The sequence below is a fragment of the Microcaecilia unicolor genome, chromosome 4, assembly GCF_901765095.1.
Source record: "Microcaecilia unicolor chromosome 4, aMicUni1.1, whole genome shotgun sequence".
NCBI classification, from domain to species: Eukaryota; Metazoa; Chordata; class Amphibia; order Gymnophiona; family Siphonopidae; genus Microcaecilia; species Microcaecilia unicolor.
Genome location: NC_044034.1, coordinates 177,446,845 through 177,464,730, shown reverse-complemented (window position 1 = coordinate 177,464,730; position 17,886 = coordinate 177,446,845). Strand labels below are relative to the sequence as shown.

Sequence of the window (17,886 nt, the reverse complement as noted above, 5' to 3'; positions counted from 1 at the left end):
GTCCAACAATTTTCTCCCTGCCCTCCCCTCCATCCATCCATGTCCAGCAACCATCCTCTCTCCACTGCCCTTCCCTCCATCCATGTCCAGCAACTCTCTTCTACCCTCCCCTCCATCCACCTATGTCCAGCAACTCTCCTCTCCCCTGCCCTCCCCTCTATCCACCCATGTCCAGCAACTCCCCTGCCCTCCATCCATCTATCCATCCATCCATATCCAGCAATTCTCCTCTCTTCCCTGCCCTCCTCCATCCATCCATATCCAGAAATTCTCCTCTCTCCCCTGCCCTCCCCTCCATGTCCAGCAATTTCTCCTCTCCCTGGTCCTTGTCCTCCCATCCATGTCCATCGATGCTCCTCTCTCCCCTTTGACCATCTCCCTCTCATTCCCTCTCCAGCACTCCCATTCCCCCCTCTGTCTCTCCCTTACCCAGTCTCCTAAATTCCTCCCCCATCTTTCACCCACTTCATTAGTCCCCCATTCCCCATACTCTGTACTTACCACCCCTCCCAGTCCCATCTATCTCCTGCTCCTTCCTTCTGCTCACCACCCCTCCCAGACCCATCCTTCCCTCTTCTCACCAACCCTCCCAGTCCCATCCATCTTCTGCTCCTTCCCTCAGCTCACTACCCCTCCCAGTCCCATCCTTCCCTCTGCTCACCACCCTCTGCTGAATAAAGAAGACAATGTGGATGCAGGCAGCACAGAAGCTCACTGGTTTGCTTGCTGTGCTTTAAGTTAATGGCGATGGCTGCGCAGGGGAGTAGAAACAGAGATTTTAAATCAATGGCTTCCTTCTGTAGTCGCAGCAGCGAGCTGGCGGGCAGCGGCACTAAAAGCATAAAGCAGCAAACGAAGCTCTTCGATTCCGTCCTTCGCTTTCCGTTTCCTGCCCTCTCAGCGTCCTGCCCGCCCGAAAAGAAATGACATCAAAGGAAGGTGGGACGCTGAGAGAGCAGGAAACGGAAAGCGAAGGACAGAATCAAAGAGCTTTGTTCGCTGCGTTATGCTTTTAGTGCCGCTGCCCGCCAGTTCGCCGCTGCTGCCAGTCTGGAGAGATCAGCTGGGTGGGCGGGCCTGAGCTGAAATTGGGTGCCACCTGTAGCTAAGCTCCTGGGCACGCCTACATATGCGATCAGCTCAGTGGACCCTAGCTTCCCTGTGGTGCCAGGCTGTGGAATCTAGAGGATGTGATCCATCTCTCCACCGACTTTTGCAGTTCCCTTCAGTGGTGGACCATTTGATCCAATTTGACCTTGGGAACGTCCATTCCAAATTCCTCAGCCACAAAAAGTGTTGACGACGGATTCATCCCTCCTGGGGTGGGAAGCTCATGTAGATGGACTTCACACTCATGGAGCTTGGTCCTTTCAGGAAAAGGGTCTTTAGATCAACCTCCTGGAATTACGAGCGATCTGGAACGCTCTCAAGGCTTTCAGAGATTGGTTGTCCAACCAAATCATTCTGATTCAGACAGACAATCATGTTGCTATGTATTACATCAACAAGCAGGGGGGCACCGGATCTCGCCCTCTGTGTCAGGAAGCCGTCTGGATGTGGTTTTGGGTGCGCCGTCACGGCATGTTTCTCCAAGTCACGTATCTGGCAGGCGTAAACAACAGTCTGGCCAACAGGTTGAGCAGGATAATGCAACCTCACGAGTGGTCTCTGAACATGGGCATAGTCTGCAAGATCTTCTAAGCGTGGGGCACCCCCTCGGTGGATCTTTTTGCCACTTAGATCAATCACAAAGTCCTTCAATTCTGTTCCAGATTTCAGGCCCATGATAGACTAGCGTCAGACGCCTTTCTCCTTAATTGAGTAACAGGCCTTCTGTATGCGTATCCTCCAATACCTCTAGTAGGAAAGACTTTGCTGAAACTCAAGCAAGACCGCGGAACAACGATCCTGATTGCTGTCTTCTGGCCTCGTCAGATCTGGTTCCTGCTTCTTCTGTAGTTGTCCTCCGAAGAACCGTGGAGATTGGAGTGTTTTCCGACCCTCATCACCCAGAACGAGGGGTCGCTTCTACATCCCAACCTCCAGTCTCTGGCTCTCACGGCCTGGATGTTGAGAGCTTAGAAATTGCCTCCTTAGGTCTTTCAGAGGGTGTCTCCCGAGTCTTGCTTGCTTCCAGGAAAGATTCCACGAAAAAGTGTTATTCTTTCAAATGGAGAGGGTTTGCCGTCTGGTGTGACAGCAGGGTCCTAGATCCTTTTTCTTGTCCTACACAGACCCTGCTTGATTACCTTCTTCGCTTATCAGTCTGGTCTCAAGACCAACTCTGTAGGAGTTCACCTCAGTGCAATCAGTGCTTACCATCAACGTGTAGAGGGTCAGCCTATCTATGGACAGCCTTTAGTAGTTTGTTTCATGAGAGGTTTGCTTTCGTCAAAGCCCCCTGTCAAACCTCCACCAGTGTCATGGGATCTCAACTTCGTTCTCACCCAGCTGATGAAAATTCCTTACATCAAGTTTCATCATAACAGAGTAGTTCTCCGCACTCACCCTAAGTTCTTTCCGAAAGTGGTGTCGGAGTTCCATCTGAACCAATCAGTTGTCTTGCCAACATTTTTTCCTCGTCCACATACCCGCCCTGGTGAGGACAAGTTGCACACCTTGGACTGTAAGAGAGCATTGGCCTTTTACGTGGAGCGGACAAAGCCCTATAGACAGTCCGCCCAGTTGTTTCTTTTGTTTTCAACAGGAGGGGAGTCGCCATTGGAAAACTCACCATCTCCAGTTGGCTAGCAGATTGCATTTCCTTCACTTATACCCAAACTGGGCTGACTTTAGTGGGCCATGTCACGGCTCACAATGTTAGAGCCATGGCTGCGTCAATGGCTCACTTGAAGTCAGCCTCTATTGAAGAGATTTGCAAGGCTGCAACGTGGTCATCAGTCCACACATTCATATCTCACTACTGCCTTCAGCAGGGTACCCGATGCGACAGTTGGTTTGGGCAGTCGGTGCTGCAGAATCTGTTCGGGGTTTAGAATCCAACTCCACCCTCCTAGGCCCATTTCTGTTCTAGGCTGCACTCTCATTTAGTTGTGTTTCTTTTCAGGTCAATCTCTGTTATGTCCTCCCCGTTGCGAAGCCCAATTGACCAATGTTCATTGTTTTGAGTGAGCCTGGGGGCTAGGGATACCCCAATCATGAGAACAAGCCGCCTGCTTTTCCTTGGAGAAAGTGAAGATACAAACCTGTAGCAGGTATTCTCCAAGGATAGCAGGCTGATTGTTCTCACAAACCCACCCACCTCCCCTTTGGAGTTGTTACAGTTCTCTAGTTGCTTTTTATTAAACTGAGGATGACACGCGGCGGCGTCCTGGCTACTTCCAGGAGTTCAGGGGCGTCCTCCACAATGATGGGGCGCTGGTCCACTTGTCGGTTCCCGCAGTAGGGGGTCGTTTCTCCCTCTTTTTCGAGGAGTGGACCAAGATTACTTTGGATCAGTGGGTCCTAGACCTTATCAGAGAAGGTTACCGGCTAGAATTTGCCGTCCCAGTAGGAGACGCGTTTTTGGAGTCCCGATGTGGCTACCGTCAAGCGGGCGGCAGTATTACATTTGTATCCTGCGCTTTTCCCACTCATGGCAGGCTCAATGCGGCTTACATGGGCAATGGAGGGTTAAGTGACTTACCCAGAGTCACAAGGAGCTGCCTGTGCCTGAAGTGGGAATTGAACTCAGTTCCCCAGGACCAAAGTCCACCACCCTAACCACTAGGCCATTCCACTCCTCAGTATACGAGACCTTGCAGGTGTTGCTGAAGCTCGGAGGGGTGGTTCCGGTTTCTCCTGCCAAACACGGCTAAGGTCGCTACTCCATCTCTTTTGTGGTGCCTCGAATAGGCGGGTCATTCAGACCTATCCTCGACTTACGCAGAGTCAACGAGGTCTTAGGAGTACGACACTTCCGTGTGGAAACCCTGCGCTCCATCATTGCGGCGGTACAGCCAGGAGAGTTTCTCACGTCTCTGGACCTCAAAGTAGCGTACTTGCATATTCTCATCTGGCCACTGCATCAGCGGTTTCTCCGGTTTGCGGTATTGAGCCAACATTTCCAGTTTTGCGCCTTGCCTTTCGGCCTGGCGACTGCCCCTCAGACTTTTTCCAAGGTCATGGTGGTAGTGGCTGCCTTTCTCAGGCGAGAGGGTATCAGTTCACCCTTACCTCGACGATGAGCTCATCAGAGCGGATTCGGCAGACGAGAGTCGACTTGCCACAGCCAGAGTTGTTACAGTTCTTCAGACTCTGGGCTGGGTAGTCAATATGCCCCAAAATCACCTGACCTCCTCTCTGTCTTTCGAGTATTTGGGGTCCGGTTCGACATGGCTTCGGGGTTCATTTTTCTTCCCGACAGCAGGCGGCTCAAGCTTCAGAATCAAATCCGCCTGCTCTTGCAGATGCCTCGCCCTCGAGCTTGGAACTTTGTTCAGCTCCTGGGATTGATTACAGCTACCATAGAGGTGGTTTCCTGGGCGAGAGCTCACATGAGACCGCTGCATCTTGCTCTGCTTCTTTGGTCTCTGATTTCCCAGGAATACCAACGCAGACTACTGTGGCTTCCTGTGGCCTAGTGCAGTATGGATTGGTGGCTTTCCGACAGCAGGCTGCGGTAGGGGGTGCCACTGGCTCTTCCCTTTTGGTCTCTGGTGATAACGGATGTCAGCTTTTCGAGCTGGGGAGCTCATTGCCGGGGATGCTATGCTCAGGGTCCATGGTACATCGCGGAAGCGAGATGGTCCATCAATCGCTTGGAACTGAGCGCGATATTTCAGGCTCTTCTGGCCTTCCACAGGAAGCTGAAGGGTCTTCCTCTCCGAGTTCTGTCAGACAACATGACAGCAGTGGCATACATCAATCGCCAGGGCGGCATTCAGTGCAGGGCCCTGGCTGTGGAGGCGTCTCAGATCTGCGACTGAGCCGAGCGCCACCTAGAGCTGCTGTCCGCGGCTCACATAGCCAGTCAGAGCAACGTGCAAGCCGATTTCCTCAGCAGACATCAAATCAACCCGGCGGAATGGAAACTGGCAGACTAAGTTTTTCTTCAGATTTGTGCCAAATGGGGGACTCCAGGCTTGGGTCTCATGGCGTCAAGCGTAAACGCCAAAGTCCCTTGCTTTTTCAGCAGAAGGAGAGATCCTCACTCGGCTGGTTGGATGCTCTGGCTCAACCTTGGCCCTCGGGCCTCCTGTATGTGTTCCCTCCTTGGCCCTTGATAGGGCGAGTTCTACTTCGGATTCATCTGCACCGAGGATTGATGATTCTCATCGCCCCAGATTGGCCAAGGCGTCCGTGGTACATGGATCTCCGGCAGATGCTGGTGGACGCGCCTCTTCCTTTGCCTCGGGTTCCGAACCTGTTCAGGGTCCGGTGACTATGGAAGATCCTTGCCGCTTTGGTCTTATGGCCTGGCTGTTGAGAGGGTGCAATTGAGGGACAAGGGCTATTCTAATAAGGTTATTGCCACGCTCTTGCAGGCTCGCACGCGGTCTACCTCTGCGACATGCTCGGATCTGGCACACTTTTGAGGCGTGGTGTATGCCGAAGTCTATCTCGCCGACTCTGGTGACAGCCTTGCTCTTGCTGGACTTTTTGCAGGATGGGCTACAAAAGGGCCTGGTCTACAATTCCCTGCGTTGGCCTGCTTCCGGGGGAAAGTCTCCAGATTGTCCCTTGCTGCTCATCCGGATATTCTCCGTTTTCTCAGAGGGGCTCTTCGTCTTCGTCCTCCTTTGCGGTCGCCTTGTCCGGCTTGGAACCTGGGGCTCGTGTTGAAGGCTCTCCAATGATCTCCATTTGAGCCTCTTAAACAGGCTTCTGAGAAGGATGTGACTCTCATACAGTTTTTTTTAGTGGCAATGACATCGGCTAGAAGAGTGTCTGAGCTTCAGGCTCTTTCTTGTCGGGATCCTTTTCTGCAGTTCTCGGAATCTGGGGTAACTGTTTGTACGGTGCCTTTTCTGCCTAAGGTGGTTTCAGCTTTTCACCTCAACCAGCCCATCTTTCTTCCTTCGTTCTCTAAGGAGGAGTTTCTGGATTCCTTTGGGCAATTGCGCCTTTTGGATGTCCGCAGGGCTCTGTGGCAGTATCTGCAGATGTCAAATGAGTTTAGGAATTCTGATCATTTATATGTTCTGTTGGCAGGTCCCCGACGTGGTTTTCCGGCGTCTAAGGCCATTATAGCCCGATGACTTAAGGAACTCATTTTTTCGGCTTATCTGCTTTCAGGGCGGTCGCCGCCTGAAGCGTTTAAAGCGCACTCTACGAGGGCAATGTCCTCTTCGTGGCCTGAAACGGGTGTTTTTTCTCTTCAGGAGATCCGTCGTGCTGCTACCTGGGCTTCTCAGCTCTCTTTCGTGCCGCTTTACAGGCTGGATGTGTCAGCGTGTGAGGATGCGCATTTTAGAGTGCAAGTGCTTGCTCGCGGAGTTGCCTGTTCCCACCCTACTTTAGGGAGTGCTTTGGTACATCCCATCAGTTAATGGATGCATGTGCTGTTGATGACAAGGAAGGGAAAATTAGGTGCTTACCTTGATAATTTTCTTTCCTTTAGTCACAGCAGATGAATCCATGATCCCTCCCTGACTGACTTTAGTTTTTGTACAGATGTTGCATACAGACATTGTACCTCATCAGGAGTACTTGAAGACAAGCTATCAGAGTTTCTACATTCTGTTTTTATTGCAGGAGGTTGATAATGTCCCTGCTTTGTTTGGTTATTGGCTCGGTTCTGGGGCGTTTGTTCTCTGTGAGGAAAGTTTGTTATATTGCCTTTTTTTTATTCACTCTGCTTTGGAAATTTCATATACTGAAGGCAGAGGGGTTTGGGCGTCCTGGAACACCATGTGCTTTCAGTGTTTTCTATCTCCACCTGCTGGTAGGCAGATACAACCCATCAGTTAATGGATTCATCTGCTGTGACTAAAGGAAAGAAAATTATCAAGGTAAGAACCTAATTTTCCTTTTTTCTTGCGTTGTTCTTGCACAAAATTAATGAAATTGCCCATTTTTTTCTTCCCAGTCGTCTGGTAGCTTTTAACCCACTGTTCTATCTTGAACATATAAGTCATTCCAATGTGTAAACTTGTACACCCAGTTCACTCCACCATAAAAATCGGGGATCTTCATGTCAATGCTTGATGCTTTAGCCTTCTGTTTTATACAGATGGTGGAAACAAATCTCCAGCAATCTCATTGCGTAAGTATCTACTGTTTCAGATTTGCCTCCAAATTGGGCCATTTGGCAGTTTTTCCACGTTGTGCATGCTTTCTAGGGTGGATTTCTTTCAGTTTTTCCTCAGCAATGCGCCACTCGTGGATAGACCTCATCAACTTAAAACATAGACCCAGCTTCACGATTTTCATGTTCTTTCACTTATCCTACTGCCGATAATTTGAAGTCAGCTGTATGCAACTTTTTTTTAGGCATTGTAAATTTTTTTTTTTGTTACATTTGTACCCCGCGCTTTCCCACTCATGGCAGGCTCAATGTGGTTTACATGGGGCAATGGAGGGTTAAGTGACTTGTCCAGAGTCACAAGGAGCTGCCTGTGGCAATCAAACTCAGTTCCTCAGTTCCTCAGGACCAAAGTCCACCACCCTAACCACTAGGCCACTCCTCCACTGAGACAATTGGTAAATTTACGGGTAAACCTTTCCTTCATGTCAGCTGGCCTTGCTTTTTCTCCAGCCTAGCACTGTTGGCGTGCCTCAGCTGCCTACACCCAAACTCCTGGCATAGTCATGTCAGCTTAAAAAACTGACTGTGTGCAGGCTATACAAAACCCTTTTTACTTGGTTCCTTCTTTTCTGTTGAATATACATGGGTGCGGGTTATACCCATGAAGATACGTTATTGACTCTTTTATACTAGAATATATAAAAGCACTGCTCTCCTGGCCAGAATCTTGGATTGCCTTGAAAGTAAAAGAGAGTGAACAGGCCTGGTGATATGTATATTTTCAAAATGAAATTAATTTTAGTCAAAATCACTGTTCTTGGCTTTGTTTCCTTTGGGAAAAGATTATTCAGCATACTGTGGGGTAAGGGTCCAGAGGACCAAGAACAGATATAATTAAATAAATTTACCCCCAAAACATCTCTCCTGTGTAGGCAAGTTTCACAACAAGTCCAGTGTGTGACTAGCTGTCCATCTGTATTCAGTGTATTGGTATTTGTGTGCTTTATGCATGTGCAGTGGTGCACTGCACAGGTGAGGCCACAGGGTAGTAGGGAAGACCAGCAAAAGCCCTGCCATTGCTACTGGCATAGGGAGGAAGTGGCTGACATGCTGGTCAGGAGACAGTCTCAGTGGCTCTCGGCATGCCCCTGTTTTGTGTTAGAGGTGAGAAACAGCATGCAAGCAGGCAGGTTGCTACAATGTTTCTTTATACAGTGTTCAGAACATGCACTTTCCAGCTTGTTTTATTATTTGGGAGACTTTGAAGTTGAAAATCTACCACAGAGTTTTTCTCAGAGGGATTTAGCCATCTAAAAAATTGTGGCCACTAAGTCACCAGGTCAGTCTTCATGCTTATTTCAGGTCAGTTGCCATTTCCTTTTGGTATCCATTTTATATGTACACCTCATGCTATGTACATTTTATTTGTACCTATGATGAAGTCATATAGTGATGCATATCAGGTCAGTAGTTATGGCTAAAGTGACTGCTCTGTGTATTGAAGTCCCACTCATTAACATTTCTCTTGTAGGTGTTGCTGAAGGTGCTGTATCAGTACAAAGAGAAACAGTACATGGCTCCTCGTGTCTTGCAGCAGACTTTGAACTACATTAATCAAGGAGTGTCCCATGCCGTCACCTGGAAAAGCCTGAAGCCTCATATCCAAGTAAAAAGTCTCATGCTTCAAAAGAATTGTATTTCTGATAGCTTGAATGAAGTGTTCAGTGTAGAAAGCATAATGTTGCATAGTCTATAGGTAAAATTGTAGTTTGGTACTACTAGTACCACGGGACTACCACAGCAGCCATTTCTACTACATAGCCTCTAGGAGCAGGAGCAAGTAGGGTTCATTTGTGCCCCATCACGCCACTAGACCACCAGAGAATAAGGTGTGGGGGGGGGGGGAGTGGGGAGAGAGTTAGTCCTTGTGCTGGTGGGGAAGGGTGGAGGTTGGGAGGGGGTTGGAGCTTGCCAGAGTGGAATGGAGAGAGGGCAGGACACAGTACAGTTGCAGGTTGGTACCTGAATGTTATGCAGGTGCCAAACATTATTTAGTGCCGGCACCCATATAGCTAATTGGGCAAAGTTAGGACTGCTTTTTATGCTGTTCTACACGCCTGGTTAGCTATGTGGGTGCTGGCAATCGTGAAACTTCCAGATCTTTCCTCTGTAATGCCTCTTCCTCCCTAACCTGTCCATTTGGGATGTGGCTGGTGAGTGCCCATTATTTGGCAGCACTGTCTGGTTAAGAGACTCTGAATATTTTTGGCTAGCCAACAATATTCAGTGTAAATGGCAGGAGAACCTCCTGCCATTTATTCGCTTGAATATTGATCCATTTGTTTATAGCGTATGTTTGTGTAGTTTAGCTATAGAAATGATTAGTTGTAAGCAGCAAGCCACAAGCAAGTCTGGTCTTCAGATTAACCACACTATTCAAAATCACTGGGTCCCTAAACCAAAGAGATGGAAAGATTCATTGTGGATAGTCTCAAAACCAAACTTTAAAATACATACCTTTATTATGCCGGGCTTCATTCAAAATAAGTTCACCAGTGTAGCATTAAATATTTCTTTTCAGAATCTTTCAAATCTGTTTTGTAAGAGAGAGTAGAAGGAAAACATTCCTGAATTTAAACTTTTGGAGAGAGAGTAGATGACAAGGGGTCTAGGGCTTAGTGGGGAAAAGAGCATATGTGACTTTGTCTAAAGGGTTTCTAGATGTAGGGAGATATTAGGTAAGTTCAGTATTGAGATAGAAGAGAGCAACCACTTTCCAAGGTCAAAACCATTCTGGTAGTGTCTGTAGTTAAAGCATGGGTGTATATATATTCAGCAAAAAAAAAAAAAAAAAAGGAGGTAAAAAAGCCTCAAAGAACTCCCAACACAGAATGTCTTAGAGCTAGGAGTTTCTTTATCATTGGCTCAGAAAAAGCCTCCTTTATCTTGCAATAAACATCTTTCAAATATTTATTTTATTTTTATTTTAACTTATCTTTTGAATTAAGGTGCTCTCCTCATCCAGTGTAAAAGATGTGCTCTTTATGCAGTAATGTTTAAGAGACTCTTGTCGTGTTGATATGTTGGATTATTTCATGATTCTGTTGCCCAAATAAATATATTAGTAGTATATAGATATGAATATATATAGATTTATTTATTTTCAGGCCATCAAATGATGTTGACCTGGTAACAGACATCTGCAGTTAGTTCATGTTGACACTAGAGATTAGTTTTAAATGCTTTGTATGTTTGGTTTGACCAAGTAAGCCCTGGTATGTTTGTAAACCAAACTTACAGGTGGCCATTTCCGTGTTTTATTGTAGGGCATTATCCAAGATGTTGTTTTTCCACTTATGTGCTACACAGACTCCGATGAAGAGCTTTGGCAGGAGGATCCATATGAATACATCCGCATGAAGTTTGGTGAGATTTGATACTGAGCTGCTTGAGCTGTGTGCATTCTGTTACCCGTAGATAAATGGGCTTGTATTTTCATGTGTATTCCTTTTGGCAGAGCACACTTATCATGTCTCTTGATGTATTTCCTAATTACATTTGTTGAATAGATGTGTTTGAAGATTTCATTTCTCCGACCACTGCTGCCCAGACTTTGCTGTTTACAGCGTGCAGTAAGAGGAAAGAGGTGAGGCATTTCAATTAGGACCTGATGATATACCAGTAAAATATATATATTTTGTGGACTCTGACTTTATCTTTTAGAAGTACAGTGGTGCTGGTTGTGCATGTTAAGTGGCTTTCTACATTTTTATATGGTAGTGGTTTCTGGTATTGCTGTGTTATACTTCATGGAGAGTAGATGCCAATGCATAATATTATTGGGCAATATAGGATTCTTTGAATTCTAGTGTTGGCATAATTGCTAACTGGACTCAAAGCACTTGATTTGTGTAAGAGAAAATATATTTATATACTTGCTACCTTTTAAAGTTGCTAGTTGAAAATAGGCAGTTGCTGAAATATTACAAGCACTGTGCATAACTCCCAAATTCAGGTCCTCCAAAAGACCATGGCTTCTGCTATCAGAACCTCACTGAGCCCAATGCAGATCCACGTAAAAAGGATGGAGCACTACATATGATTGGTTCTTTGGCTGAAATACTCTTGAAGGTAAGAGGACACAGAGCAAAGTTTTTGTCAGATTGCTGTAGCTCAGTATTAGTAATCTACAAACTTTACTGTCTTATATTTAAGTTCCTTCATAGCACATTGTGGAAGTTTATGATTCAATTTATCTGTAGGCCAGCAGTCAACTGATATCACCTAACACACAATTCTATGGTTTTATCCTTTCCAAATCCTGGAGGTATTTCATCTGTGAAAATGTTTTTCGCTAAGCTGCGCTAGTGCATGGTCTACTCTACGTTGTGAGATAAGATTCTTATCTAGCTATACTATTTAAAAAAAAAAAAAGCTATCAAAACTGTCTTGTTTTGAAAATATTTTTTATTAGGACAACATTAGGTTTGCTATTACTATGTCTTTATCTTGGTATAATCTGTAAGTTCCTCGATATATAATCTAGTTGTTTGAAATCTGCTTAGAATCATTGACGAGAATTAGTGGAATATAAAAGGCATAACATAAGAAAAGCCATACTGGGTCAGACGAATGGTCCATCTAGCCCAGTATCCTGTTGCCAACAGTGGCCAATCCAGGTCACAGTGCCTGGCAGAAACCCAAATAGTGGCAGCATTCATGCTACCAATCCCAGGGCAAACTGTGGCTTCCCCATGTATGTCTTAATAGCAGACTATGGACTTTTCCTCCAAGAACGTGTCCAAACCTTTTTTTAAACACTGAATATTGATTTGTTTGAAGCCTGCTTTACTCTGTTGAACAGTATCTGCTGTAGTTGTTTGAATATGTATACTTTTACACATAAATTGTTAACATAGGGGCATAGAGGGTTGGAAGGATTATGGGTAGAGATGGGGAAGTGTGTGGGGGAATTAAGAAAAGTTTGATGACTGACTTTTTACCCACTGACTTTACTGCATATATTCGGATATTTGACTTTGTGTCTATTTCTAGTGTTTGATGTATCCTTTCTTTGCAGTGTCATCAGTAAAATATTTTGGAAGTAAACTGAGATATGTTAACTGCTATTAACACATCCTCCGGCAGTGTGTTCCAGAGCTTAACTATTTGTTGTGTGAAAAAATATTTCCTCCTATTTGTTTTAAAGGTGTTTCCTTGTAACTTAATTGAGTTGTCCCCTAGTCGTACTTTTTGAAAGAATAAAAATTCGATTCACTTCTACTTGTTCTTCACCGTTCCGTATTTTATAGACCTTAATCATATCCCCCTCATTTATCTCTTCCAGGCTGAAGAGCCCTAACCTCTTTAGCCTTTCCTTATATGAGAGGAGTTCCATCCCCTCTATTATTTTGGTTGCTCTTCTTTGAACCTTTTCTAATTCCGCTATATCATTTTTGAGATAAGGTGAGCAAAACTGAACACAGTACTTGAGATGAGGTCGCACCATGGTACGATACAGAGGCATTATAGTATTTTGGTCCTTATTTACCATCCCTTTCCTAATAATTCCTGGCATCCTGTTTGCTTTTTTTGGCCGCCGCCACCGCAGACTGTACAAAAGATTTCAGTATATTGTCTACAACAACACCTAGATCTTTTTCTTGAGTGCCGACCCTAGCATCAGATAACTATGATTTGGATGATTCTTCCCAATGTGCATCACTTTTTATTTGTCCACATTAAATTTCATCTGTCATTTGGATGTCCAGTCTTCTAATTTCTTAAGGTCTTCTGCAAATGTATATACCTCACTTGTTGTTCTGCTTTCCAGATCATTTATAAATATGTTAAATAGCACTGGTTCCAGTTTAGATCCCTGCGGCACTCCTCTTCACCCTCCTCCATTGATAGAAATGACCATTTGACCCTACCCTCTGTTTCCCATCCAATAACCAATTCCTAATCCACAACAGAACATTGCCTCCTATCCCATGACTCTAATTTTCTCAGGAGTCTCTCACGAGGAACTTTGTCAAAAGCTTTCTGAAAATCTAGATACACTACATCAACTGGCTCACCTTTATCTACATGTTTATTCACGTCTTCAGAGAAATGAAGCAGATTGATGAGACAAGACTTCCCTTGGCTGAAACCATACTGGCTCTGTCCAATTAAACCATGTTTATAATAGTTTCCACTATTTTTTTTAACATTAAATTTTATTGAAAAAACAAGGAATTTGAACATAATGCATCCAGTACAAATTATCATTGAAAACCCTCAAGCCACACAAAGTACACTTGTAATCGTAACAAACATGCAATCCAAGGTGCTAAATACCCCATCCTCCAACTAGACACCCCTAACCACCCCCTCCCTAATCGCATCCCCTCAGAATCTTTAAGAATTCTGGGTTAAAGTAACAAAATGAGTCCAAAGATCAGAAGCCTGGTCATACTGGCCCAATCTCTTATCTGCGAGTTGTTCCATTTCTCCAATCAATGATAATTTCAAAATCCAATCAAATTCAGTAGGTCATTGTTTCCAATGACTTGCAATAACACTTTTTGCAGCTGTCAAACACATTCTCTGAAGACAACACTGCCACTTTAAACCACGTCTGTTACCCAGTCCCAACAAACACCATTGTGGTTTATGAGAAAAAAGCAGCGATCTGAGAAACCCAGAAGGGCTTTATTCCGCTCACAGACCACCAAATGTGCATAAAGGTTCCAATCCCATCTCTACAGCGCCAACAATTGTGGGGTATTGGGAGAAACATGGCATGTAGTCACATAGGCGTGTAGTACCAACGTGTAAGAATTTTATAAGCATTTTCCTTCAAAAGCACACACAGTGAGGCTTTCTTTACCTCCAAAATTATTACTTTCCGTTCACAATCGCAGTAATTCAGCATTCAGATCATGTCCCATTGAGACATGTAAGCATACTTCTGGAAGTCAGTACCCCTTATAAACTTATAAAGAATGGAAATAGTTCCCCGCATCTTTCCCACAGACCCCCCCGATTTTCAAATTCATAATCATCCAGATCTGTCAACCACCTCTGTTGGAATATTAGTGCTTAACCTGTAAATAAAAGAAAATATCTGACTCTGATAAGGTATACTGCTCTTTAAGCTCCCCAAAGGAATGCAATTCACCCACATCCAGAAGATCCCTGAAGCGGACCAACCCCTGGATTGCCTATCGTGTGCAGACGAGGTGCCTAATTCCCGCTGAAAACCCTGGGTCCACACTAATATGGGCATATGAAGAAGATACTCTGGACTTCTGAAATCGGAGCCTGAGGGATCCCCACATTGTTAACAAATGGCGGACAATGAGTTATCAGTTAACTGGCTGTAGACCCTGGAGCGGAGAGAGGCCCACAAAACTGATTTCAAAGTATAATCCTGTACATAAACTTGATCCATAAGTGCTCCTGATTCCAGGCGGAGATGAGCGTCAACTGAGCTGCCCAATAGTACTAATCTAAATTGGGCACTCCCTGTCCACCACATCACTTTTCTATTTAATCACGGTGCACTACTGCCCCAAAGGAAACTCAAGATATCCTATTGCAACCTCCTTAACTCAAACTTGGGAACCAAAGTTGGTAAAGTCTGAAACAAAAACAATAACCTGGGCAAGATATTCATTCTAACAACCGTGATCCGTCCCTACCAAGACAGCCATCTGCCTCGCCAACTTGCCAGGTCTCTACAGAGCCGCTGAAACAAGGGGACATAATTCAGAGCAAACAACTGGGAGATCTCACTGGGTATCTGGATCCATAAATATTTAAAACTGCCCTGAGCATTTGTGCTCATAGCTTTCCATGTGCTTAGTGAGTTTAGGTGGTTTTCTATATTTAGATGATCTTTCCCTCTGCCATTATGTTTATTCTGGAGTGACTTTCTGAAATCCCTTGTTTCCATTTGTCACCCCCACCCTCTAGTTTAAATGTCTAGAAACATACTGTCTGAATTTCTCTTCAAGGATCCTTTTTCCCATCGCAGAAAGATGTAGCCCTTCATTACAGTAGAGCCTGTTAATTTTCCACGTATTACCCCATGCTCCTATGTATTTAAAACCTTCTTCTTTACACCAAGACCCAAGCCACGTATTGAATTCCACTGTTTTGCATAGTTTTTCCTCTCCCCTTTCCCACGTAGGAATTACTTCAGAAAAAGCCACAGTCCAAACCAAAGATTTCAGTCCCTCCCTTAGCTTCTGGAATGCTCTCTGTGCTATAAACTTGCTATTGTTGGCCAGGTCATTTGTTCCTAGGTGAATTACAACATCAGTGTTTGAAGCTTCGCTCTCTTCTCGAATCACTTTCAGTACTTGGTCTGTTCATCTTGTAGCTGAAGATCCTGGAAGACGTTTCACTAGATTGGAACCCCTGAAGTGTGTTCCTAAGTTAATGCCTCTGATAATGGAGTCTCCAAGCAGTAAGAATTTTCTGCTTTTCAACATTCTGTCATTTTTTGGGGGGGATGTTTCTTGGGTTGTGCTGCTTTCATTGCCTCTGGTTCCACCACAGTACTTCTTTTTTTCAGCATCATAATGATGCAACGCTGCAAAAGAATTTGACAGGGGCAAAGCTTGTGTCACAGATCTTAGTCTACCAGAGCCTACTGTGACCCATCTATTCCTCTGTTGTTTGTCTCTGAGGCAGTCCCCGCAAGCACAGCAGCTGGTAGATCTTTACAACCAAGCTGTAGGAATACTTTCCAAGCCTACACCACAGTAGAGACCCATCTGGATTTCCCTGCCACTGTAAACTGCAACCTAAATGGGTAAAAGCCAGCAATAGCGGGAACTGGACTGTTGGAGATATTTAGTGACATCTCAAAATTGTTACTGTTAGTTTTTGCCTCTGCGGCAAGTTTCTCGGCATATTCTCTTTTAGCCTTCCTCTGTGGCAAGTTTCTCTACACGTTCTCTTTTAGCCGCCTTTATCAATGCTTTGCATCTAGCTTGACAGTGCTTATGTTTCTTCTTATTTTCTTCATTTTGGTCCTTTTTCCATTCTTTGAGCAACATTCTTTTGGCTTTAATAGCCTCTTCCACTTCATCTTATTAACTATTCTGGCTTTCGTTTTCTCCTTTTTCCACCTTTGTAAATACGTGGAATACATCTGATCTGGGCTTCCAAGATGGTATTTATAAACAACAACCATCCCTGATTTAATGTCCCAAACTTTGCAACCGATCCTTTTACCTTTTTAAACATTTTCCTCATTTTATCCTGGTCACTCTTTCAAAAATTAAATGCTAATATAGTAGATTTCCTTTGTGGCTTCATTCCAGATAGTAGCTCAGACTTGATCATGTTATTATCACTGTTTCTCAGTTAATCCAACACCGTTACCTCTCGTACTATGCACTGCACTCCACCAAGGACTAGATCTAAAATAGCACCCCCTCTTGTTGGTTCCTGGACCAGTTTCTCCAAGAAACAGACATTTCCATATCATCAAGCTGATCAATCCATAGACTGGTGGGTTGTGTCCATCTACCAGCAGGTGGAGATAGAGAGCAAACTTTTGCCTCCCTATATGTGGTCATGTGCTGCCGGAAACTCCTCAGTATGTTCTCTATCTCAGCAGGTGGTGGTCACACACAGCAGCAGCTCTGGCTAGGCCTCCAAGCCTAATTTTTAGGTTTTGTTGAGTGCCTGGGGTTGAGGGCTCTTTTGAGCAAGTGCAAACCTGGTGGTGCCAGGTCCCTCCTTTTCTCCCCCCTCCCGCTGGCTCCGTTAAAAAAAAAAATTTTTGAACGTCCTTAAAGGCGTTATTTCGACGTTTATTTAAACGTTCATTGCAGCTACTCACTGGGACACCAGTTCGTTACAGCTCGGAGCGGACAGCAGGTAATTTTTACCTTTTTATAGCGGGCAGGGGGTTCCCCGATTCTTCTCCTCGTGGCATATGGCGTCGGAGGGCGAGGGCGCAAAGGGTCGCTCCCCGGATCGCTTGAGCGCTTCTAGAGGGGATGTGGGGGTCTTACAGCCTGATTCGCCCTTGTTGGGTGACAGTTTCGTGACCGATGAATGTCCCGGTCCTTCCTCCGGCGTGGCGGGTTTTCCCGCCATAAACGCCCATCCCCCGCTCCTCGCCTCCGCCATCTTGGCCGGCCACGCGGCTCGGACGGCTTCTTCGTGGGCCCGCCCTTGAGGTAGGAGACATTAATGCCATGAACGCCCTTAATTTGGGCGACGGCACAAAAGCGGCTAAAGTTAAGCGCCGTTCTTCCCGCGCGGCTCCTTCGCAGAGTGTTGTGCCGGACGCCATTTTGGATGCGCAGCATGTCTCTCCCCCGCTCTTGCGAGCGCCGGTTGAGGGTGCGTCTAGGGCTGTTGCCCAGGCTGCGGAAGTGCACAGTCTGGGGGGTTTCTCCCCCGAGTTTGTTTTGCTGCTGCATCAGGTTTTCCTCATGCAAAACGCTGCCCCTGCTCCCTCGTCTGGTAAAGAGGTTGAGGTTCCCAGAGGTAAATGCCCTCGGGTTGATTCCCAGGCCTTGGAGGACTTTGTCTCCTCCGATGTAGATGAGGGCAGCGTGTCTGAGGTCTCCCAACGGTCCTTTGCGGATTCCTTGGAGGAGACGGATCCCCGCTCGGATGGAGCGGATGACCCCTCTGCAGCGCGGCTTTTTAGCCCAGAGGATTTGCCCAACCTGTTGTTACAG

At 45.7% G+C, this 17,886-nt stretch overlaps 1 protein-coding gene across 1 annotated transcript in view; it reads left to right on the top strand.

Annotated features, from left to right (window-relative positions):
• The window catches only part of IPO7 (importin 7), a 188,326-nt gene that overhangs the window by 79,174 nt on the left and 91,266 nt on the right, over positions 1-17,886 (top strand). Inside the window, 5 exon segments of the mRNA XM_030201007.1 lie at positions 8,721-8,855; positions 10,516-10,615; positions 10,759-10,835; positions 11,205-11,217; positions 11,220-11,320. Coding sequence (XP_030056867.1) covers positions 8,721-8,855; positions 10,516-10,615; positions 10,759-10,835; positions 11,205-11,217; positions 11,220-11,320 — 426 coding nt within the window.